Here is a 24306-nt window from a genome sequence, read left to right as displayed (position 1 = left end):
CTTGGGTTGCATATGTCCACAAACTGTTGCCGGGCATCTGTGTGTAAGCTTCAATTGCTGCGATCGCCCGGCGGCCCAGGCCAATGACACAACGACCTGGGAAGGTCGTTACTGTTTGTTTTCCGATGCGGTGCATCTGCCTCACTTCTGGCCCACTGGGAGCTGGGAGCTCTGGAAGCGGTCGATCGTATCGGGGCAATGCGAAATTAACCGTACCCGTAATGTCCCGTTGAATAGCACGGCCGCTCATTGATCAAAACTCCCTTCCCCTGCCCTACCCTGGCCGCGATAACAAGGCTGGTTATGGCTGGATAAGTAAGGCGCGCCATACACATGTACGTGTCTATACTTATAGAAACGCACGATATGCGCTAGGATGTGGTGCGCTCCGAGCTTTATTATTGTGCTGGGCCGGGCCTGTGTGCCTGGTCTTGGTCCATATCCGCGCATGACTTGTCATTTCTTTGCGTCGCATGCAAGCCCGCGAATGGGGGCCCCCCGCCGGCTGCGTCTCCGGTCTGGCTGGTAACCTTTGTGCGGTTGACCAAGCTACTAACCTATACCCCCAGTCCATTCCAGCTTTGAGAGCCGCTTGCCGCCTCTTTGTTGGCCTGCTCCGCGGTACGAGTCCCGAGGGGATGTGGGCTCTTTTGTTGTTGTTTTTTCTAAACCCTATATCCTGCAGATCCCACTCAACAAGAAGGATGCAGGTTAGACGCCACTCTTACCCCTTCTAGCCCTCTCTTTGCTCGCGACCTCTACCTACTTGTATGTCCATCATGAAGCTGAACTCGATTGGGTCGAGCGTCGAGAAAAGAGGTTCGGGTGAGGACTGAAGACACAGGTCCGAGACAATGCGATTCGGAAGCTCCCGTGTGATTCCCGTTCCTAGACTAGTTTAGGTACCAGTCTATTGCTTCTGGTGCTGATTCTCTGAACCAGCAGTCTTCTCCCGCTTCCCCCCACCCCCAGCGAAGGCAGGGACTGTCGTGTGCTTCTCGCCTTGATCGTAAGTTGCGTGCATGTTTCCAAGCCTTCAAGCACCAATGACCGCTTCCTTGGACACGATGGACGGAGGATGCTGGTAAAAGGCCCAAAGCGGACGAGAGCATGAAGTATTCTGGTTTGCTGTCAGTACACAACTCTCGAGGGTGATTGTTACACCCGGTGGTTTGGTGACCCAGGCCTTGGAAACACGGGTAGAGCAACACATTCCGCACCCGTTTTGCCAAATTGATCTCATGTTCGTTGTTTGCTACCTCAACTTTTGACAGGGTTCCTACTATATATGTAGACACTTATCCCATGGCACGAGCACGATATCCTTTGGATGGCAGAACTCTACTCTACACAGGATGTTGGTAAACGGCCAATGCGATCCATCCCATTTCTGCCCTTCCAGATGTGCCGGGGGTTACGTCGTTGGGCTGGTCTTCTCAGCCAATAGTGTAACATGAAGCTATGCAATAGACGACTAAGAGAGCACCGCAAATGAAAAACGTCGGGCGTTCTTCGCATTGCTCATTCGCCCCAACTAAGCGTCAGCAGATTTGCTCTCCGGCTTTTACTGAACAGTCAACGCAGGCCACAAGCCGATGGGTGGGCTGATGCTAGTCAATAGGTCTCACGCTGACGGTTAAATACAGTAATCAAATCCAAGCCATGCTGGTGTCAGCCACCTGCCAGCCTAGTAAACCTTCACGACTCGCTGCGCTGGAGTCGGTTCTATTTTTACCTCTTCATTCGCCATGTAAATCTTGTGTGCTTCATTCGAATTAGATGCGGCTGAGATGTTCCCCGCGCCAAGTCTTCTGGATATGCTGACCAGGCATATCGGAATATGATCCGGCGTATGGACTTGTGTCGGGACTCCACGGCCGTATGCACCGACTCGGGTAGCACAGTGGCTTTGGGCTCGCATTTTCTGGGCCATCACACTTGGTATGTGTTCTGGGAGTATATAGGTCTCTCTCTATACGAACTGTATAGAGTCACTGAAATACAGCCTCATTTTCGTGATAAGCTCTGGGAAGCCCTATGTCATCTTGTCTCCTTGTCGTTGGTCTAAGCTTGCACCACTAATGACTAGCATCGTGGATGAAGAGCCGCATGGGGAAGAGCTAATAGACATCGAACAAGCCAAACGACGTCGCGGAGCTCGGAATCGGAACGATGAATACAGATTGCATTAGATCATCACCTGCCGCTATGGGGCACCGATATCTCCGGCCACGGTCGCGCTTCCGCTTGGAGTTGAGATGCCCCCGTCATCTGTGTAAATTAGGCTGCTGCAGATGAACATCATCAGCGCTTATCGCAAAACCGCTCCTAGTGCCGTGGACATGCCCATTATCGGCAAGACCGCTCTTTCCTGTACAAGGACAGTTCAGTCCAACTTCGACGTATATTTGCGGGCTAGGCATAAGTCAAGCTACACCACATAATCATATCGTAGAGCATTGCGTAGCAGTATCACCTTGCCGCACCGAAATCGTTCATTCTGCCTCCCAACCTGCCTACGGTACTACTTCAATTCAACAGTGGGGCGTAAGACCAGGGTAATCTTCCGGAATCAACATCCAACATCCCTGATAGCTGTATACTTACTTTGCCTATCCTCCTTCCTCCCCTAGTCCATCGCTGCCCGTCGTGTTGGATGCGATCGCGAGTTGGGCGTCAGAGGTAGCGGAGAATGGACTTCTCACCGCTAGGCGTGGGTGACTTCATCGCCACACTACATCTTCAAAATTATGTGGGAGCCTTGTCCGAGGCTCAGCACAGGTAAGTCGAATGAACCCTCGTCAGCCATGGCCCGAATCTAATGCGGTATGGCAGCATAGCGAGATTGGAATGGGCCTATCAGATAGCCTATGTTGCCAAGACTGGTTATATACAATTGGCTTTTGTCATCTTCTCCCTGCTGCTCGTTACTAAGCATCTCGTACACCGGTCTTTCTCGCGCGTCACCCGCCCCGAAGGAAATGCCTCGTCCATCTCGCTGCCGTTCGAGCTGTGCAGCCAGGCCTTGCGAGCAGCTACGCTGGCGTTTATGGTCGTCGCTGCCGTACGACATGGCGCCAACTGGGCCAACGTCGTCATCCTAGCGTATGCCTTCCTGCTGGGCCTCGTCCGACTGGTGAATGACATTGAGTGGCGGCATGTCGCTTTGCACCAGGTCAACCTTACGTTGGCGGGGGCTTGGCTGTCCATTGTGGTGGGAGAGCTCCTCCCAGCCGTCGACGCTGGTGCGGACTTTGGGCTAAACACGATGATGATCTGCAGTGTTGCAACATTGAGCGCGGCCGCCTTCGTCGCGCTCGCAACGCCAAGAGAATGGATTGCCCCGTCACTGAACCTCGACTTCTCCGAGAAGGTCGGCGCTCAGAAGCCATCTCCCGAGGAAACATGTAGCTGGCTTGAGTACTATGTCACGTATGAATGGCTTACGCCGTTGCTCTGGAAAGGCGCCCGCCGCCAGATGACCATGAATGAGCTCCCCACGCTCCCGTGGTATGACGAACCGCTGCTTCTTCTCGCCAGAATTCAGGACGCCAGACGTAGGTCGAGCTCGACTTTGGGCACGCTCGTTCGCTTCCTCCCCAAGGAGCTCCTCACTATGGCCGTGTACGCAACTTTGGCCTTCACCGTTGAGCTAGTAGCTCCCTATGCCTTGTTCCGCCTCCTGCAATATATCGAGAGCCCAACGACCGCCAACATATGCCCGTGGGTGTGGGTCGTGCTTCTGTTCGTGGGGCCTCTGACCCGTTCTGTTACCTTCCAGCAGTATATCTTCACATCGACTCGCCTCATTGTCCGTGTGAAGTCGGCCATGACCCAAGAATTATACTACAAGGCAATGGGATCCATGGAATTGGATGACGATGTGTTCCAGGAGATTTCCGCCACAGACAAGGGCAAGGCGGGAGAAAAGAAGTCCCAAGCCACTGCTACCGGTCGGTTGGCGAACATGATGAGTGCTGATATCGACGCCATTACAAGCGGCCGAGACGCCATGATGATCTTCGTGGGCATTCCCATTGGGACCATGGTGGCTCTCGTTGGTATGTACAAGCTTCTCGATTGGCCAGCTCTCGTCGGTATTGCAATGATGGCTGTCCTGTCGCCAGCTGGGGTGATACTCGCTCAGCGCATGGTGGGCCTTCAAAGAAAAGAGAGACAGATCCAGGACTCTCGCATCTCGGCCATAACTGAATACTTGACATCCATCAGAGCGGTCAAGTATTTCGCTTGGGAGAATGCCGTGATCAAGAGAATCAGCCAGATCCGCCTAGGCGAACAGAATCTTATCTGGAAGGTCAATATGAAGTAAGTGCCCTGCAACCCGAGCCACGGTTCCTCGACTAATCACTTCTGTTAGCTACGTTTTGATCAACTTTCTCACCGAGGCAGTTCCCATCGCGTCCCTCCTTATGATGTTTACTCTGCATGTGACCACCAGGAAGCAGCCTCTGACTGCAGACGTCGCGTTCACTGCCATTACGCTGATCCGATCGATTCGTCGAAATCTGGCAATGGCCACGGGCATGTCTAAGCAAGTCACAGCGGCCGGTGTGTCTCTGAAGCGGATCGATCGCTACTTCAACAATGTCACACCGCTAACCCAACATGATGTTGGGTCATTGCATATCGAGGATGCAACTTTCCGATTGCATAAGAAGGCGACGTTTGCGCTCAGAAATGTAACAATCGACTTTGCCCAAGGTGGGTTGAATGTCGTCATGGGGCCGAGCGGGAGCGGTAAGTCGACGCTCCTGATGGCAATTCTAGGCGAAACTCTGGTGGAATCCGGCAGGGTCTCCAGCCCCAAGGACATCGCATATGCTTCACAGAGCGCGTGGCTGCAGAACAACACCATCCGCGGAAACATTCTGTTCAATAGCGAGTTCGAGGAGGTGCGCTATAACCGCGTGATCAACGCCTGTGGGCTGCCCATTGACTTTGACGAATTTCCCGAACGCGATGAGACGGAGGTGGGGGAGAATGGCACTTCTCTCTCCGGTGGGCAGAAGAGCCGTGTGGCTCTGGCTCGTGCCCTGTACTCGAAGGCGCCTGTCCTTCTTCTTGATGATATCTTCTCGGCTTTGGTAAGCGACATCTAGGTCTTACTTCTCCCCTTATCTCAGTATGTCTCGGGAGGGTTAAGAATGCGGCTCGTTGCAGAGTTACTTGCGTTCCCTCCCGAGACATACCTTCTATCACGCAAAAGATCAAGTGCTAATGCTGAGAGTCAGTAGGATGCTAAAACTGCTGCATCCGTCTGGGCAGACTGCTTCTGTGGGGAGATGCTCCAGGGGCGGACCATTGTCCTGGTGACCCAAGTACCCTGGATAGCACCGCAGGCAGATCTGGCTGTGATCATGGAGAACGGCACGGTAAAAGACCTGCAGCGAAATATTGGTGTCATCCGCCAGCCGGTGTCTTTGAAGGAAACTATCGTTGACGACGGCGACGTTGACGCTACGGTAGAGGTCGCTGCTAGCCGGACTGCTAACGGGAGTACTAGTGAACACACGAACGGTATAAACGGTACAAATGGCACATCGAACATTGCCGTGAAATCGGCGGAGGACAAGCGCCGCGATGAAGTGACACAAGAAGCCCTCAGTCTCGGGCCAACCTCACGCTTCCAGTTCTACAAGTACCTCCAGTACTACGGCAACCCGGTCCACGCGATCTTCGCCCTCGCCTGCAGTTTCCTGTCGGTCGCGTCCGCCGTCGGCACCGGGCTCTGGCTCGCGGTCTGGGTCGGCGCCTACGACCAGCAGGGCGCGGTCAACGTGGGCTTCTACCTGGGCGTCTACGCCGCCTGGAGCTTCGGCGAGATCGTGCTGAACGGGCTCACCACGGTCGGCTACGAATGGGGCGGCTGGCACGCGGCTCGCACCCTGCACCGAACCTTCATCACGGCCATGATGAACGTGCCGCTGTCCTGGTTCAAGGCCACGCCGGTCGGCCGGGTCGTCAACCGCTTCTCGCGCGACATGTTCTCGATCGACAAGTCCTTGCCGGCTATGCTGCGGTACTGCTTGGAGGCTTTCATCCGGCTCTTCTTCCAGATCGCGGCTGTTGGTTCGGTACTCCCGGTTTTCATGCTTCCGGCGGCATTCGTAAGTGTTCATGGACACCTTCCCCCAACCCCCGGGTTTGTTGTTGTTGTTGCAAGGATAGCTTGGACAAAGCCTTTTTATGCCAGCTGTTGTGCTTTTAACTCGGAAATTCAAGCATACGTTGATCCGAAAACATTGCTGATTGATGATATAGTGCTGTTGTGTTGGCATCGTTGCTGGCGAGATGTATACCCGTACCGCCGTAGCGGTTAAGCGCCTCTTGGCATCGTCGCAGTCCCCCCTGTTTTCGCAGTTTGCGGATAGTCTCGCGGGAATTGCGATTATCCGGGCTCGCGCCGGCATGTCCACCACGTTTGGCGACCAGCTTGCCGAGAAGCTCCGTGTCTACTCGATGGCGGCGGAAGCTGGCTACAACTGCAACCGATGGGTGGCCCTGAAGATTGACATGGCCACCACGCTGGTCACAGTTGCTGCCGGTGCCATCGCCATCGCTCAAGCAGGCACGGTGGCTGCTGGGTTGGTGGGATTCTCTCTTACTAACGCCACGGTGAGTACACTTCCATATCCAGGATTCGATGCGTGCAGCTGCTAATTATGTGTTAAGACGTTGAGCAGCCTGATCATCATGCTCGTAAGGGCCATGAACGAACTAGAAGTCGAACTCCAAAGTGTGAGTTGCCTATCCGCTTGATACTATCATCACTTCATAGGATACTGACCGGCTTTAGTTCCACCGCGTGCGAGAATATGCTTCCGTCGAGCCGGAGGAAAAGCCTGAGGAATACGGCGAGGCAGGGCATTATACTGACAATGAGAATCTGATCATGCCCAAGAATTGGCCCAGGAACGGCGAGATCGAGTTCCGTAACGTCACCATCAAGTATAGCGATGAGGGCCCCGACATTCTGAAGAACGTCAACCTCAAGTTCGCCGCGGGCGAACGAGTGGCCGTGGTGGGACGAACCGGCTCGGGCAAGAGCACGCTGGTGTTGTCGCTCCTGCGATTCACCAACATCGTATCTGGTCAAGTCTTCTTCGACGGCGTGGACATTACCAGTTTTCCCCGTAAGAAGCTTCGCGAGGCCCTAACCATCATCCCTCAAGAATCGGTTCTCTTCACCGGGGACGTCGGCTCGAACCTCAACCCGGGCGACGAGATCCCCGTCGATGTGGTGAAAAGGGCTCTGCAGTACTGCAGCGGCATCGCCTCGTTCAAGTACGACGAGAACGCCACGCCCGACAGCAGCAGCAACAACCAGCACGACGGCGGGGCCTCGGCCGAGGCCCAGGGGATCAACCTCGCCACGCCGGTCAAGGCCAAGGGCGACAACTTCTCGCACGGGCAGCGGCAGGTGCTGTCGCTCTGCCGCGCCCTCGTGCGCAAGAGCAAGCTCATGCTGCTCGACGAGGCCACCGCCAGCATGGACTACGAGACCGACCAGGGCATCCAGGAGGTCCTGCGCCGGGACCTCAACGAGCACGGCCGCGACCGGACCCTGGTCACCATCGCGCACCGCCTCAAGACCATCATCGACTACGATCGCGTGGTGGTGCTGAGCGCGGGCAGCGTTATCGAGTAAGTACTGTTCTTGGTTATCTCTCTTCCTTCTTTTGCGGCCCCTCCCCCCTCTATCCAAGTTAGTTGGCAGCGCGGGTCTTTTAACTGACATGCGGTGGGCTGTAGGAACGGAAGTCCCAAGGCGCTCTACGAGGCACAGGGGCCGTTTTATGACATGATGAAGCACAGCGGCGAGTTTGAAGACTTGGTCGAGGTCTTGGGTAGGAAGGATTAGGATATAAGTGCAAGATATCGCAATTAGGCTGCTGCTAGAATAAACATGGATCAAAAGCATACATGTTGAGAACTGCACAAGTGCCGTATATAGGCAGTTCGCACCTTTGACGGTTTAGCTGCAAAGGCAACTAGGTATCGCTATAAAGTAGAAAATCACAGTGCACAGCTTTATAAATACGATCCAGATGGCTGCTATTGATAGGTACTTAGGTTGACTCCTGAAAATGCGATGAGGTATCTTCCGTATGCGCAATATGTACTCCGTAGTACCCAGTAAAGTAGAATGGTGGATATCTGCGCATATTTATGCATCTAACGAAATGAACTGACGAACCAATCACATTCTCCACCCCTAGGCACCACCCACCACCCAAACGAGACACAACAGGAACCATTCATTATACGAGTGTTTCGGCTCCTGTATGCTAGGCCTTCCACCTCTAGGAACCACAAACTGTCACTTGCTCATCTTTAGGTGAAATTATTGCCTCGCACCTTGTGCCCTCTTCGTTGGGCGTCTGGTATCCGCGCGGAGGCTGATGCGATCCTCATACCCTCCTGTAAAGTGGCTACGATATCGTAACGTCAAAAGAATAGGCTTCTGTCCGTGGGCTTGGGTCAATTGCTGCCGAATTACACAAAATGGACGTCTCGGATACTGATCGAGACATCTGGGTCCAGCGAAACTCGGCAGACCTGATTGCAGACTTTGACCGCTCATTGGTCCCGTTCTTGCGGCAGCGAGATGGCCAGTTGAGGAGAAGGGTTCGGGCAAAGGAAGTCACGAGGCTGCTGGATCGTGTAAGTGTTCCAAAATCCAACATGTTCTCGATGCACTCACTAACGGAGGGATACTAGGTATTGGACCCTTTCCAGGAGCTTCCACAGTTGCTTGACCCTCACCTCTCCAAGTTCCTTCCCGTCTTGGCTGATGCCTACCTGGAGCTTCTTCAAGACCACCGGAAGTCGAGGGGATTGTCCACCCGCACTGAACTGCTCACGCCCATGCCCAATGCCATATGTAGGCTCATATACTCTTTCTGCAAAATCCGCGGGGAGAAGGTGATAGTGAGATTTCTTAACGTCGAGACGAGATATCTCGAGCTTCTCCTTTTTGCCCTCGAGGGATCGGAGAAGGAAAGGGAAAAGGCGGACGCCCAAGACTCCCCATCCAGCCAATCGTGGACCTGGCACGAGCGATATGTGGTTCTACTATGGCTTTCGCAGCTTTTCTTTGCTCCCTTTGACCTGTCAACTATATCATCTGGCGATTTCGATGATTCAGAACGTCCTGTACTGCCGGGTCTCGAATGGCCAGAGCAGATCCCAGGCATCACACTGAGGGTCATCCCACTCGCCCTGAAGTATCTTGCATCGCCAGGAAAAGAGAGAGACGGCGCCAAAACTCTGCTCATACGCCTGGCAATGCGGAGAGACATGCAGGAAGCTGGCATTCTCAAAGCGCTTGTGCAATGGGCTCTCTTCACTTTGCGGCCACAAGCGGGCGGGCCTGCAGACACGCCCTATTACTACATAGGAAGTATCAGTTTCCTCGCTGGTGTGTTGCAAGCGGCAGCTGACACGTCAATGATGAATGCACTCTTGGGTCCGATCTACTATGCGGTCCATGGAGTTTCGTCCGAAGACAATCCCACATTTGCCATGATCAGGGGCTCGGCACTTGCAAGAAAGATGATGATCAAGGTGATCAGGAGCGTTACTACTTTGGTACTACGGAAGGCAGACCAGACCATGACGGACACGGAGATGGTCGAGAGTTCCATTGGCTATCTTCTTGAACACCTGGCAGACAATGACACTCCTGTCAGACTTGCTGCTAGTAAATCACTTAGTGTCATCACACTTAAACTTGAACCAGACATGGCTCTCCAAGTCGTCGAGGCTGTTCTAGAGTCCTTGAATCGGAATGTTCTGTGGGTCAAAAGCCAGTCGAATCCTCCTGGACCACGCACTCGAGACCTCACCTCCGTCGACCCACTGGAATGGCACGGGTTGATGCTGACACTGTCCCACCTTTTGTATCGGCGCTCGCCTCCGCCCGAAAGTCTCGCAGATATAGTCCAGGCTTTAGTCCTGGGCCTCGCCTTTGAAAAGCGAGGAATATCGGGTGGCTCTGTTGGCACTAATGTCCGTGATGCTGCTTGCTTTGGAATATGGGCCCTGGCCAGACGCTACAGCACTGCTGAGTTGCTGCAAGTACCCGTGAAGTCAACAGTCGTAGCTGAGGCCCATCCCGCTTCTGCTTCAACCTTGCAGCTACTGGCTACTGAGTTGGTAGTTGCTGCATCTCTCGATCCTGCAGGCAACATTAGAAGAGGCTCGTCGGCCGCCCTCCAGGAGCTTATAGGAAGGCACCCAGATACAGTAGTGGAAGGAATCTCGATCGTGCAGACTGTTGATTATCATTCTGTTGCGCTACGTTCCAGGGCCATTGACGAAGTTGCCTTGAACGCTACTAGACTGTCTCCACAGTATGGTGAGGCTCTGATGGAAGGCCTGATCGGATGGAGAGGCGTTGGCGATATGGACGCTGCGTCGCGGAGGGTTGCTGCCGCTTCATTTGGTGCCCTTGGTGCAGAAATAGCACGCACATCGTCCGAGCCTCTGGGCCAAATCACAACATTTGCTGGGCTTCTTGTGGGAAAGATCGAGTCACTCCAGAAACGGCAAAGCGAAGAACGGCATGGCCTCATTCTCAGCTTAGCCGCGGTTTTCGATGCCATTCCTGGCCTGATTGGTCCGGATGGCAACTACAGCTCCTGGAGCTCACTGCCGTTGAAGAAATTCAGTGCGTACTTGGAGTCTATGCTGACTGGCTCCAAAACTACCACATACAGGAAGCCCGAGCTTGTTGCAGAAGCACTCAGCAAACTTGTTGTGTCTTCGTACCCTATACTTCTTGCGTGCTTCAATAGGGGTAGCGAAGCAAGCAACCTTGAAAACTCCAACTGCCTAGTATCTGGCCTGACGGTCTTATCAGCAGAAAAATCAACCCTGTTACAGGAGTCTCTGCGGATGGTAAACGAGGCCAGGAACGATGCTGCACCTGAGTGGGATAACTTGACTGCTCTCCTCCCTGAAATGGTCGACACATGGCTGAACATGCATGATCCGGAGGTGGTGAGTTCTTCGGCGCAAGCTGGGTTGATCTTGCTACTCCTCTGTGCGCAACCGCAAAGAAACACCATACTGCAGACCTGGTGTGACAAAGTCCGTGTCTCTACCACGTCCCGCGACAAGCATGGCGAGGGATATTTCCGTGCGCTCGCTGGGTCGTATCGTATAATCGCTGCGTCATTGGACGCACCCGCTGCACTGGACCAGGTCACAGTGGCAATTCCACATAGATGGTCCTCAGATCACATGATCGAAGCCCATGTCGCGATACTCCAGAGTCTCGTTGGCCAAGATCTGTTGCGCGTCAAAGCATCCAGTTTTACGCCTCTTATACGACAAGGGCTGGATGACTATACTACCACTGCGCGGGGAGATATCGGCTCTCATGTGCGACTAGAAGCAATCAAGGCCACCAAGACATTGTGGGAACAGATTACGGACGAGCATGAGTCTGACGGGGCCTACGGAAGCATTGCGACTTTGTTACCTAGTATGCTCAGACTGGCCGCCGAAAAGCTAGACCGAGTTCGCGTTGAAGCAAAGGCTGCAGTGGCTTTGCTCCTGTCTCCAAGGTGTGTACCCCAACGATGACGATCCGACTGATCAAACAACTGACGATGTTGTAGTCCTGCTGTAATCTTCAAGGACTTGTCCTTTTCTTCTAAAGACTACTTTGAGTATCTCTTGACACTGGATAAGCCGGACACTTTCCGAAAAGGGGTAGCTGATCACTGGCCAACCAGCGATATGGCATGTCTGTCTACACTGCTGGCGGGATTGGTGACCTCAGCAGATACTGGCAATGAGGAGCTTGTTATTGCCAGTCGTGCTGCAGTCGCCAGTTTCTGTGACGAGTCGCCTGAGAATTTATCCAAGATTGTAGCAGCGCTGTTGCTTAATCTCAAAACCCATCAAGGGCAGGATAGAGTGATTGTGCCGACGCTGGAGATAACAGCATATCTCTTCCAAATTGGCACGCTGCACCAAAGCCAAGACATCAACCTGCGCCAACTATGCCTGCTTACACAAAAAGCAGGCTACAAGACGGGCAATGTCCGCAAGATAGAGGCTTGCATCAAGGTTTACGGGGGCGTGGCTGCTGCCGATCGGCAAGCCGATAACGAAGCGATTTCGCCCGAACTACGGTTGAAGAGACAGGAGGGCATTACTGAAGCGCGACGTAGACTGGGGGCATTGCTACTGCACCCATGGCCTCATGTCCGGGCCCTCGTGGTTGACGAGCTCTGGGGGCTGTCGTCTTTGGAGGAGCAGGCATCAGATAGCAGCATGGCCTCCAAGCTCCTCAGTGTTGACTGGGGTAGAGCCGAGAAAACATTCATCAAGCAGGTTGTGGGGGAGCTGGGACTGGACTAACAATGATTAGGGAAGTCAACAGTTACCGGCAGAACGGTTGGGGTGCGGAGCTGGCGAGGAGACTAGTCAATACCGGCCTGACAAGTACAGTATAGTAATAGCCTATTGCAGCAAGCCGGTTCTGGTCTGGCCTTTTAACGGTCCGAATCTATCACTGATTGATGTGTAGTGTTGGATAACGTGCCGCCATTCCGTATCTTCTAGAGACTGGCCGTGTCTGTTGAGCCTCGTATAGTCGTATAGAGGGCCGACTAAATTGACCTTAAAACGGTTTTTTGCTGCTGGCAGAGGCGGCGAATCTCGGTGACGAGTTTGGCAGAGGGGGGCCTCCTCCTGTGCGTAGATGCACGTATGCTTATCATACATGCCAAAATATGTAATAAGCCTCCAATCATGTTCACATGCCTATCCTACCCAGCCGGCCGCTCTCCGACCTCTGGCTCTCTGGGGCACATCCGACATCCCCAATGCAGGGTTACCACCCTCGCAACCTCGCCTTTTCTCCTCATTCCCGTCTGCTCGGTATCAGGTACCCAATCCAGACTAGTGTGTGTGATTCCCAATCCCTACATTCTGGCATTGGACGGACGGCGTCGGGTTCCAATCAAACCATTGACCTGGTACCGTTGCACTGCACACAATACACGTACATGCCCCCATGCGGCCTGTCTTATCAAGGCGGAGCAGCGCAACACTTCTGAGTACGAGACTCGCATTCCTCGGGATGGTAGTATAATGTACACTTAACCAACCCCCTTCTCAATTTTATAAGACCTGAAGTAAAATAAGACTCAACTTCGAGGATTTCAGGAAGAAAACCCGAAAATAAAACGTGAAATACCTAGGTAATAGGGACTGTGCATTTTAGTAGTATTCCCAGGAGCGCGAGGAAGATGACGGGTATTTGCGCTCGCGTACGTTGGCCGGTACGCTGGCTCTTATGGATCTAAAGTACATATGTACGCATTTTGGACTACTGGTATCCATCATCATTGATGTGCGTGAGAGGTGTGTAGCACAGCATCAAGTCTGCCATCCTACCCTAGCCTCCTTCCTTCCTCGCTTTCCTACCCTCCCCGACGCCGGAAGCGCATCCAATTCGGAGGCTGGTGCCTCCTCACACACACACGCACACAACAAAGGAGGTTCCTTTCGATCACGGTTCGGGAAGCTCCCAGGAGATAACGGCAAAAGAATTAATTTCCTGGTTCCAGTGTCGGAGAGCGGGGCCGGTCTCAAAAGCATGGAAAAGTGAATAGGTCTGTACAGTACCTGACGACAGACTGCCCATATTCAGTCAGCCGGCGCGTCCCGTGGCCCAAATAGTTCCCCGTATTTTACCGGTAAAGTATAATGTATTCGCAGGAAGAGAAATCGTATTGGCACGAGCACGAGACATTGTCGGTGTATGCAGTATGTCTAACATAATACTGTCTCTCCCACCCAAGCTAGTAACCAATGCGTCGATGTCTCAATGTTGACGTTGGTATTCCCCGGATTTGGGGGGCAGGGATGTTTACGTTCGCGTGACAAATCCTTTCCCTCACCCTCACTGTCAGCGGACATTTCCCCGTTAACTCAGATTTCGCAAGGCCTAGACTCTGCACACGGCAGGCGGTGGCTTCTTGTGGCGGTAGTGAAGCAAGCTGCCAGGCGTCCGTCCATGGTTGAGTGGCTATCCAATGCGCCTTGGGAAGAAGCAACTTTTTTTCTTTTTCACTCTGCAATAGCGAATCGTTTATATATAGAGAGAAGTCTTAACACAAACAATTCGACCCGCCCGATACGAAGCGAGCCCGCCACGGCATGCTAGGACCTCTTATCTTGCGTCGTAGCCAAGATTGTCAGCACTGGGGTGCAATACCTAAAAGTCTCAGACCATGAGGCAACCCGGCTCTACTTGCAACTTCGTGTACCGAATGGGTGACCTCCTCATGTACATACATTATGTAGGTATCGGTTTATGGATCGATGCATGTGCACAGCCGCTCCCAACATCAACAAGCAGCCGAGAATTACTCGACCCGGTAGGTCTCAGAACGGCCCGTATCTCAGCTTCAGCACGCTAGCATCGAAGCTCCTTTGCTTTTGGACGCCGAAGCACATCAACCGCAATTGAGGCTACCTGGCACTTACATCCATCAATTGGCGTATATTAGGTAGCTGTCGTACCGGACGGTACTAGTTCCCAACACTCTGGTCCGATAAGACGGGATGGAACGACTGTGCGCGCTAGGTACATATAATGTTGAAGGATTGCGCAGTGGTACACGATATTTGAAGTACAAGCCTACCCGAGAGACTGGGCTGACGTAAAATCAAACCAACGCGGCTTCTCTCACCAGTGGCGCATCAGTCTCGTCGCAGGAGCTAACTTAGGCGCACACTTGTCTATGTATGATGGGCCTGCCCGCGAAACAAGACGCAGTCAAACAGAACTACACATGCAGACGGCATCCAATGGATAGATACAGCATGTTCCACTATGGCACTAGGTATCCTACCACTGCTTGGACCCTTGGCAAGCCCGTTGCGATCCACCCTGGAAGGGCCTCCGAGCATGGGCAAGGGTGCGCAGGAAGCGAGCCTGTAGCCAACCACCAGCCTCTCCCACATCATGTTTAGGTTCGTTGCACAAGCCCGAACGATACCGCCCATCTTTCTTGGTGTGCTTGGGGGGAGGTCTGGCAAGTAAACCCTGCATTCGGTTATCAGTCCAGTGAGAGTGGCCAGCTCCGAAATGCCCATCTTGGGACCGACTGACTGCGGCGCCAAACTGGCTGGGCCGCCTTTTTGCTTTGCTGTGCTGCAGTGACGGAATGGTTGCTGCTACATGGGCTTATTATTACCTGGCTGGCCCGCCCTACCTGCCTGTCCTCCTGCTCGACCACACCGAGCTACCTCTCTCAATTGTTTATGACTCGGCTTCCTTTGATGCCAATTTCATTGTTAACTTTTGGTTGACCAGCTGGGGAACTAAAAAGTCCTTGTTTTAGTCAATTTGATACCATGTCCAATTCACCACCGCTAGCATCTCGACATCGAAGTTTTACAATTCCGGGTTGCCCATGTTACGAATTCCGTCGAGACCTTGGCCATTAGCAGGAGGTCACAGACCACCCGAACGTCATAAGGCCCTTTGTTCCCCGGATTTCGCTATTACGATCCAGTGGCACCACCAGACAACCGATTTTCTTTGTCTGCCTTCTGCTGGTGGTGATCTATGTTCCCTGGACGGCTTGAACTCACATATCCTCCTTGGTCTGCATTCGGCGGATACTGGGGCGCCTGCAGACGTTCCCCCCCCCGCTCGTCCCCTCTACGGAGGTTGACGGGCGTGGTGTTTGTTAAAGCCGGATATAGCGAGAGTGGTATACGGGGTTTTAAGAAATGGCTCTATATTCTTCGCCACCGCCCTTGCACAGCTTCGAGCAGGACAAGCCGACGCTGTTGGTCTGCTGGTGGATCACGCTGCTCTGTGCGACCATCATCTTCCTCCGCGTGGCGGGCCGGTTTATACGCTCGGAGAAGCTATTCGCTGAAGACCGGACGGCGGCCCTGGCGCTGATTCCCTTGTTCTTGCGCATGGGATGCGTGCACGTCATCCTCATATACGGTACCAACAATGCGCAATTTCCATCCGACTTGAGCGAACAGGATATTCAAAGGAGAAGTGTAGCCAGCGGTTTGGTGCTGGCGAGCCGGAGCTTATATGCGGCAACGTACGTCCAGTCTTTTCTCCTTTACCTTCGCATTTGTAGCATCACGACTCTGTTCGGTCGTTCTGTAAACGTCCCGAGCTCAAAACACATCAGACTGCATCACTGACTTCGGTTCGTCCCAACTTTAGGTTATGGATCTTGAAAAGCGCCATCCTGGATTTCTTCAAACGGTTAACCAGCACTAGCTGGAAACGGTCTCATGAAATCATCCTGCTATTCATCAGGTGCTCATTGTGCGCAACATTTGTTGCCGTTCTGATCTCGGATCTTACAGAGTGTCGTCCTTTTCGCCAATATTATCAAGTACTGCCAGATCCGGGTGGCCAATGTCGGCAGGGCTATGCCCAGTTACTTACCATGGCGACATGCAACATGCTTACCGATCTATTTCTCGTCTTCTTCCCGGTGTCCATCATCATACGGAGCCACATGAAGGTCAAGCGCAAAGTACAGCTCGTACTGCTCTTCTCTTTGAGCTTGGGCGTCGTGGGTGTCACACTATATCGGATACCGCATGTCGTTTGGGAGCACGGAAACCAGCAGACTCGTTCACTGCTTGCATCAGTCGAAATTCTGATGGCCACGACAGCCGCCAATGCGTTGGTCTTGGGCTCTTTCGTACGGGACCGTGGAGTCAAGAAAAACAGGTTTAGGTACGGCTCAGTCGTAGCAGAGTCTATTGAAGGCTCTGCACTGTCAGCGAGGAGGCCTACCATTGTCAATCGACACTGGGGGAGTGATGAGGATTTGGTGAGGGACCTAGGACTTAGCGTGGACCAGGAATTACGTGACGCGATCAGTCCTGGAACACGGAGCACCGGGCCACAGTACACGCCCGCCCCCGTTGCCAAAGTACCCGAAGACATGCGAAACTGGAATTTCCCCCAACGGCAGAGAAGTCATGGGGAGGGCAGTGACGACTCCCTACTCCAGAGGAGCAACTCCGGTGCCACACCTCGGCGAGTATCCTTCTTCGATGTAGGCGGATTGCTCGAGGAGCAGGAGCAGAGTGTTCGGGATAGCTATAATTCGAGCCTTGACCCTATATCCCCGACTCGCAGCGCACCATCCCCCACTAGACCTGCCACTGGTACAGGCTTCCGACGCGGCTCCCAGGCACTTTTACAGGACCTCAGTGGCCTCTTGGCCCCATTCGGCTCAAGGCCGACAAGATCGAGCTCGGGAAGCCCGCCCACCAGTTCTGGGACTGAACTCGAGACGATACCACAGCACCCTCGAGAGTCCATGTACAACCCCGCCGACACGCGCCACCAACACGAGCTGGTGGACGTGGGTGGCTTGCTGAAGTAGATTCAGTTGAAAGCACCCACCCCGAAGGGAGTGAGCGCGGCTGATCATAGTCAGCTCTGTTATATTATATACCCCCATCATACAATATAGCCTGATGGGGAAGAAACCAGATGTCTGTACTACCAACGATACCCACGGAGTTTCGGGACGAGCGAGCCTGTACATCTGCTGTACGGCAGCTCGGATATTGAAAGGAATGGCTAATAGATCAGGATATCGGGCCACGGTGTTGATGCTTTTTGGAGCTTTAGGAGATTCGCGATCTATGTCTTTTCTTATTACCCCTTTTGATTTCTAGGAAGCGGCTGCATTTTCGAGGGGCGCAATTTAGCTCATGATTGTATGGCTGGCACGAACACATGGAATGTCTTATATATATACCCGCTTCCAGAAGGATGAGAGATTCCTCCCCCTTGGCTGATGGAGTTTGGCGAGGCAGGCGCAAATTGTCACCTGCTTGTCTCCGTATGTTATCACTGTCGACTCCTGGTACGGGCGCCTGCTGCGCCCTGGACGCTTGGGTGAACCAGGGCCATATAAAACCTTCCAACCTCCAATCCAACTTAACTTTCGGCAAAACAATGGTATGAGAGATGAGTTCAGTACTTAAGCCAGATAACCTCAAGATCCCCCAGCGAAGTAGCTGATTAGCTTAATGGTAAAATAAATAATCATGCCTGTGGATGCGCGTTCCCACAGGCCCTTCGCTTTTGGCAGTTTCTACGTTCGAGCACCATAAGGAGCAGCTTGTAATCCTTTTTCTTTTTCTTTCTCTTTTCCAGCGCCTAGTATGTCCTGGCCCGATCTGCAACATTCTTTTGAAAGCTATATACTCCCCTGAGCTGAGCCGAGAGGCTGTGTCCTCTCTAGAATTACAGAGTTCATATATGATAGCTAGAGCAAACAGAAACAGAAGAGATAATTCAAATCTACTCGATACATCTCACATGTCACCTATATATATATATACTTAGTTAGTTGGAGTAGCTGTTGCGTCTGAAGGGTACATACGATGACTATACTACCCTGCGAGCGATAGTTGAACTCTGTTACCTTCAGAAAGATACTTGTCCAGGGGAGTTAAACATTGCCTGGTACGGTTATAGAACACGATGTACACGGATTACATCAATGGCGCCGGTCCGCCTTACCATTAAGTTCACCCTATCTGCCTGCCTCCTCTTCAAACAAACTGGATGGACAGTCGGACAGCTGTACCAACCTTAATTAGACGTCTCCTTGGGTGACCATGGCCATGGAGCCGCACTAGACAGCCGACGATCCAAGCCACAAGGACCCAAGTCAGTGAGCGGGACGTTCACGTTCTGAACGGGGTGCCTGCCCTCCAAGCAACCTCACACCAACTCCATCCTAACACAGGGGCAACATACGCTAGCGGCACAGCTCTTGCACTGACGGGGCTTGGTTAAATGCAAATGCGATTGCATTGGTAGTTATTAAGCAACTACTCCGTATCTTGAGAAGTACATCTTTCTTGGGAATCCGTGAAACGCCAAACCCAACCAAGTAAAGCAGCAGCAACCATGCTCATGAGACGCCATTCTGAAGTCAAGTTTTGTCCACTCTAGCCCAGAATCTTTCGATAAAAATTTTCCTACTTTTCTCTTCCCCCTTGCCTCTCTCCCTCTCTCTTTTATACACACAGCCGGTAACTGGCATATCGTCCGGCCGTCTCACTCTTTCGGATGATCTTGACGACCTGGCCGCGCTTCATGCCGAGGTACTTGGCGACGGGGTCGCGGACGAGGATACGGGGCAGCTGGGTCTCCTTGAGGCGGTAGCGCTTGAGCAGGGCGGCCTTCTCCTCGCGGCTGAGGATGACGTGGCGGGGGACGAGGTCGTGGTGGGTGATGTTGATGAGCAGGTCGTCCTCGAGGAACCACTCGATGGTGGTCCACTGGGCGAACTTGGCAATCTCCTTCTTGGCCGAGGCCGAGACGGCCACGTTGCTGACGAGCACGCCCGCCGCGTAGTTCTGGTCGGCGCAGAACTTGCCGAACTTGCGCATCTGCTCCGCGCCCAGCGTCGACTCGTCCAGGAACTCGATCCAGATGGTGCCGCAGTCCGAGCCCGGGCTGGGGTCGTTGGGCGTCGCGGGCTTCTGGAATTTCCGCATCATGTCGTCGCTCGGGCGCGCGGAGAACTTGAGCAGGCTGCGGCTGTTGGCCGGGGGGCAGATTCGTTAGCAGGATAGTCTTTCTGGGGTGTGTGGTAAAACCCCCCGCGACATGGCGGATGGATGGCTCTTACTTGACAGTGCCCTCGGCAGACATGTATCTATCCCGGAACCGCTCCAGAGGCAGGTTGATTTCCTCTTGGGTGAGCTCGTAGCCCTGTAAAGTACCGTGACATTAGCGACCGCGACGCAACCAGAAGAGCGGCGAAAAAGTAACAACATGGCGCCTCGCAAAACAGGCAGGTGCGCGCGTGGGACGGGGAGACGCGGAGGACGTACTCTATCGGCGGCCATTTCGTGGACGGTCCTCCATGCTCGCCAGGTACGAACGATGGTGCGCTCGTTGGCTTCTCTGTTGGCATCTTCCTGGTCGGCCATCTTGGTGCAATAGATGTATACCAAAAAGTCGAGCTGGTGTGTGGAGTGACGGCTGGAGAGGAGGAGCAATCGTTTGTCGCCGACAAGGTGGGTTGGTGATGCTGCTGTGGTCAAGTAGACTTCTGGAATGGATAATGCTATCAGCCTCGTATCAAAGAAAAATTGTCGAGCAGCACGGCACGGCGCGTCAAAGGCTTCTGGCTTTGGTAGCAGGTACCGAGAGCACTGACTTTTAGGCTGTTAGCTGCTGGAGAGCTGCCAGCGCACCAATCAGAAGCGCGGGAGCTTAAAGAGGGTACCTGACCCAAAGACATGGAGGTTGCAGGGGTCCCTTCAATGTTCTTCCTTCTGCCATCAATGGATCAATTGAACATCAGTTGAATGGTAACGGTGAAAGAAAAACTGAACCCCGCCACAAACGTTCAGCATATACACACACTTTCACCTAATATTAAAGACTTCAACAAGACTCCGGGATAACCATGGACAACACACGGGAAGGCTTTTAATGACTGCCTGCAAACTATTTGCATGTTATGCCAGCGCTGGTAGTATCCATGTCAAGAATGCAGATATGGCTTTTGGTGCTAGGTATGTACATGTAGATCTATCTGGTTAGTCCTGACTGAGAGTCTGTCAATGGCACTTCTTTTGCACCTGAGGCACAGGTGAATACAAGCAAACCCCAGCGCCTGTACATGGCTCTGCTAACAACCAAGGCCTGTATTCACTGTACCTATCGTACCACGAGCACCTCTTTCCACGTAGCCTACTGGGGTTCTGGTACCTACCTACCTACCTTGTCGATAGGACAGACCGAAAAAAAACCTACTCGGGAGGGAATTGAACGAATCGAAATTTTAGAGAGAGGCCACTTTTTCCCTCGCTGCCCTCTCCTACTACTTACTTCAGTGAACCTAGTCTCTGCTCGTTGATGGACCCTTGAACTTGGCCTGGACTGGACTGCTCTGCTATTTGGAGGGACCTACCGACCGACCAACCGACGGCCAGAGCGAGACAGATTGACAGCAGCTCGTTGGAAAGCTGTGCTTGTTGTAGTCTGGCCTTTCTTTGCCGGTGCCGTTCCCTTGCACCATCTCGTTATCCTCCCCCTTCCACCTCGTGGCCCTCCTCCCTCTTTCCCTCGCAGAAAAGCGCATGTGCTGTGAATATTCCAGGAAGCACCTGCTTTTCTTCTCATATTCACTATTGCCCGGTCTTTTGTTGGCATCATTCAATTGATCGTCAACTGCCCTCGCTCCTCTTTTTTCCCCTATATAAGAGACTACCCCGACCTTCCACCTAGGTTGCCTTCTACCGCACACACTTTTTCTCGGTCAACTTTTTGACTTTTTATTCGATACCAAGTTATCCGCAATGGCTGAAGTCGCTGCTGCCCCTGCCGCCACCAAGGTGGCGGACAAGAAGCCTGAGAAGCCCGATGTCGACCTCTTCAATGAGCGCCTGGCCAAGGCCGAGAAGGAGCACAAGGCCGTTATGGACAAGTACAACGCCATCAAGGCCAAGGTCGAGATCGCCGTCCCCAACAAGAACAAGGACTCCCAGTCCCCCACCCAGAAGCGCCGCGCCGAGCTCATTGCCCAGCTCCAAGAGATCCGCAGCAAGCAGGGTGTTGGCAAGAACGCTCGCAACACCAAGATGGACCAGCTCAAGCGCCTCGACGAGCAGATGCGCTCCCGCATTGCTGAGCAGAAGACGGCCCGCGGCAAGGTCAACTTCAAGAGCGCCGAGGACCTCGACCGCGAGATCGAGCGTCTCGACAAGCAGGTCAACGGCGGCATGATGAAGCTGGTCGACGAGAAGAAGGCTCTTACCGAGATCTCCAACCTGCGAAAGCAGCGCAAGAACTTCGCCCAGTTCGACAACTCCCAGAAGGGCATTGATGAGCTCAAGGCTAAGATCAAGGGGCTCAAGGACAGCATGGACGACCCCGAGGCCCGCGCCATGAGCGAGCAGTACACCAAGCTCCAGACCGAGCTCGACGGCATCAAGGCCGAGCAAGACGAGGCCTTCAAGAACCTGAACGCTCTCCGCGACGAGCGCAGCAAGCTCCACGCCGAGCAGCAGGAGAAGTGGACCGCCGTCAAGCAGCTCAAGGACGAGTTCCACGCTGCCAAGCGCGCCCACGCCGAGTACGAGCGTGAAGCCCGCAACCGTGCCCGCGAGCGACAGCGCACCGAGCGCGAGAAGTTCGACAAGGAGAAGAAGATGGAGCGTGCCCAGAAGATGCTGGAGGAAGCCAGCGAGCCTGCCTACCTCGACGAGATCCGCCGCGCCAACAGCCTGCTCCACTTCTTCGACCCCTCGACCGCACCCGCCGAGAAGGATCCTCTCCTGGCCAACAAGGGCTTGGCCGCCGAGGCTGGCCGCAAGGTCGACGATTCTGGTCTGAAGGGCATGAAGGTTGTCTCCAAGAAGACCGACGACGACTACATGCCTGCCGCCAAGAAGGGCAAGAAGAACAAGAAGAGCGAGAAGCCTGCCGCCGAGAAGAAGTCCGGTGCTTTCAACTGCCCGCCGTCCGTCATTGAGGACTGCTCCTCCATGGGCATCGAGCCCCCTATGAGCGCAGCCGAGATCCCCGACGTCGTCAAGCAAGTTAAGGAGAAGCTTGACAACTGGAAGTCTGACCAGAAGACCCAGACTCAGCGCGTAAGTAGCCCCAAGTCTTCAAGACGGCATTAATCCAGATTTACTAACAACAATTTCTACAGAATGTTGACAAGGCCAAGAAGGAGATTGAGCGTCTCGAGGCCGATGAGGCTGCCGAGAAGACCAACGGCGTTAACGGCGATAAGAAGGCCGACGACAAGGTCGAGGCTGTTGCATCGGACCTGAAGGAGACGTCCTTGGAGGACAAGAAGGAATAGGCTTCTAACAAGTCTTCCGATGAGTTCTCGAAGGAAGCTGTCGCCTTCGGCAGCAGCAACCATAAATATGGTTCGGAACCGGACATCGCTTCAGATGACTCGGATTCCTGCTGTCTACCCGCCTTATCCTACTCGATTTCCACCAGGTCTACAGATTCCGCCTCCACCCCAACGGAAATATAGCCAGCCTTTCTTGCATTTTACTACTCGGATTGGAGCATGTGAGCGTTGAGCTGTTTTAGGCAAGCCCTCAACCGGAAAAATTCTCTCATAAGCCTTTTTTTTAGTCGCATCTCTTCTGTATCACCTCCTTATCATCCTTCCTGGCATGGCCTGGTTCTTTTTCTGTTACGTTGATCACGCGACCCAGAATATGAGGACGGCTGGCGGCACGGGGGAAAACAAAAATTAGCGTCCATGAGTACGGGTGCTATATAATTATCTATAGGGCAGGCGAATATAAAAAATATGATCAATCCGTGTATCCTTGCAGGGGGCTATGTTGACTCGATAATTGTGTGCTTTGTACGGGTAATAGATGGTCGTATACTGAAAATACGCATCGTATCCTGGTGAAATCCTGTTCTGTTGTCTTGTAGTAAGAGGATGAATTCTATCGACGACTTTATGAACTGCAACAGATTGTATTTATTCAATCTTTCTTTCTACTCCTTGTGGCATTTGAATCACTCCTTGCCCCCTGGTCGCTTGGTACGCAGGGGAAAGATCCGAAAGGCAAAACTAGCTTGCACTCTAGAGATGCGATGCTGCGGTGATGGGGTTTCCAACTGGTTTTTGACATATGCTAATGCTTGCTCTATCGTATCCTTGCACCCGGTGTTCCCTTCCAATCTGCCTAGGTTCTGTGTGGCTGGACCTTTCCGAGCGAGATAGATGCACATTGACCGGCCGCCCCCTTTTCTGGTCCTTTACCCCCTAAACCTAGTATTTGATGAGCCACACATCAAGCCCGAGTTGTCTTATTGCACCCACATATCCTTCCTTCTCTAGACCATAGTCTCTCCAAAGAAGCATCCTGTCAAGTGCAAACGCATAAAAAGCAAGGGCACACTTAGTCAACTCCAGGAACTCCAGATATCCCAAGAATGAAAAAGAAAACGGCCACTCGGTCATGGACAGAAGAAGTATGATGAATCTGAACCACGAGGGGGAAAACGTAATGAGTCTAGAAAACACAATTCGCTATGAATGGTAAATGATAAAGCGCCATCACTTGCTGCTCAAGCCTGCCGCTATGCTGAGGAAAAGAGGAGGGGGGCTCGTAAGACATGCCCGGCATTTCAAACTCGTCCATCTTTGTTGAAAACTAAGCAGTTGAAAATCATTGTCGTCATTTTGCTTTTCGTAAGCATCATGGGGGCATGATTCGGTTCGTATTACAGGAGAACGT

At 53.1% G+C, this 24306-nt stretch overlaps 5 protein-coding genes across 5 annotated transcripts; 4 read left to right on the top strand and 1 right to left on the bottom strand.

Annotated features, from left to right (window-relative positions):
- Positions 1–2692: 2692 nt before the first annotated feature.
- On the top strand, positions 2693–7882 carry PG985_005018 (uncharacterized protein; the record flags this gene model as incomplete). Its single annotated transcript, XM_066824787.1, has 8 exons — positions 2693–2781; positions 2836–4326; positions 4460–5105; positions 5256–6128; positions 6283–6636; positions 6694–6759; positions 6818–7665; positions 7774–7882. The coding sequence occupies 8 exons, from the start codon at positions 2693–2695 to the stop codon at positions 7880–7882; spliced, it is 4476 nt and encodes a 1491-aa protein (XP_066687947.1).
- A 644-nt stretch (positions 7883–8526) lies between these two features.
- On the top strand, positions 8527–12396 carry PG985_005017 (uncharacterized protein; the record flags this gene model as incomplete). The annotated part of the gene is made up of 3 exons (XM_066824786.1): positions 8527–8685; positions 8743–11594; positions 11649–12396. The coding sequence occupies 3 exons, from the start codon at positions 8527–8529 to the stop codon at positions 12394–12396; spliced, it is 3759 nt and encodes a 1252-aa protein (XP_066687946.1).
- Positions 12397–15786: 3390 nt separating this feature from the next.
- Positions 15787–17429, top strand: PG985_005016 (uncharacterized protein; the record flags this gene model as incomplete). Its single annotated transcript, XM_066824785.1, has 2 exons — positions 15787–16169; positions 16247–17429. 2 exons carry the CDS (start codon positions 15787–15789, stop codon positions 17427–17429), a joined length of 1566 nt encoding a protein of 521 aa, XP_066687945.1.
- A 1654-nt stretch (positions 17430–19083) lies between these two features.
- On the bottom strand, positions 19084–20004 carry PG985_005015 (DNA-directed RNA polymerases II 24 kDa polypeptide; the record flags this gene model as incomplete). Its single annotated transcript, XM_066824784.1, has 3 exons — positions 19084–19609; positions 19701–19783; positions 19906–20004. The coding sequence occupies 3 exons, from the start codon at positions 20002–20004 to the stop codon at positions 19084–19086; spliced, it is 708 nt and encodes a 235-aa protein (XP_066687944.1).
- A 1377-nt stretch (positions 20005–21381) lies between these two features.
- On the top strand, positions 21382–22895 carry PG985_005014 (nuclear segregation protein; the record flags this gene model as incomplete). Its single annotated transcript, XM_066824783.1, has 2 exons — positions 21382–22677; positions 22740–22895. 2 exons carry the CDS (start codon positions 21382–21384, stop codon positions 22893–22895), a joined length of 1452 nt encoding a protein of 483 aa, XP_066687943.1.
- Positions 22896–24306: the final 1411 nt, after the last annotated feature.

The sequence above is a fragment of the Apiospora marii genome (genome assembly GCF_038362585.1).
Source record: "Apiospora marii strain CBS 49790 chromosome Unknown utg000003l_segment0_segment0, whole genome shotgun sequence".
Lineage (NCBI taxonomy): Eukaryota > Fungi > Ascomycota > Sordariomycetes > Amphisphaeriales > Apiosporaceae > Apiospora > Apiospora marii.
Note: the sequence above shows the minus strand (reverse complement) of the source record. Positions and strands in the feature narration are given on the sequence as shown.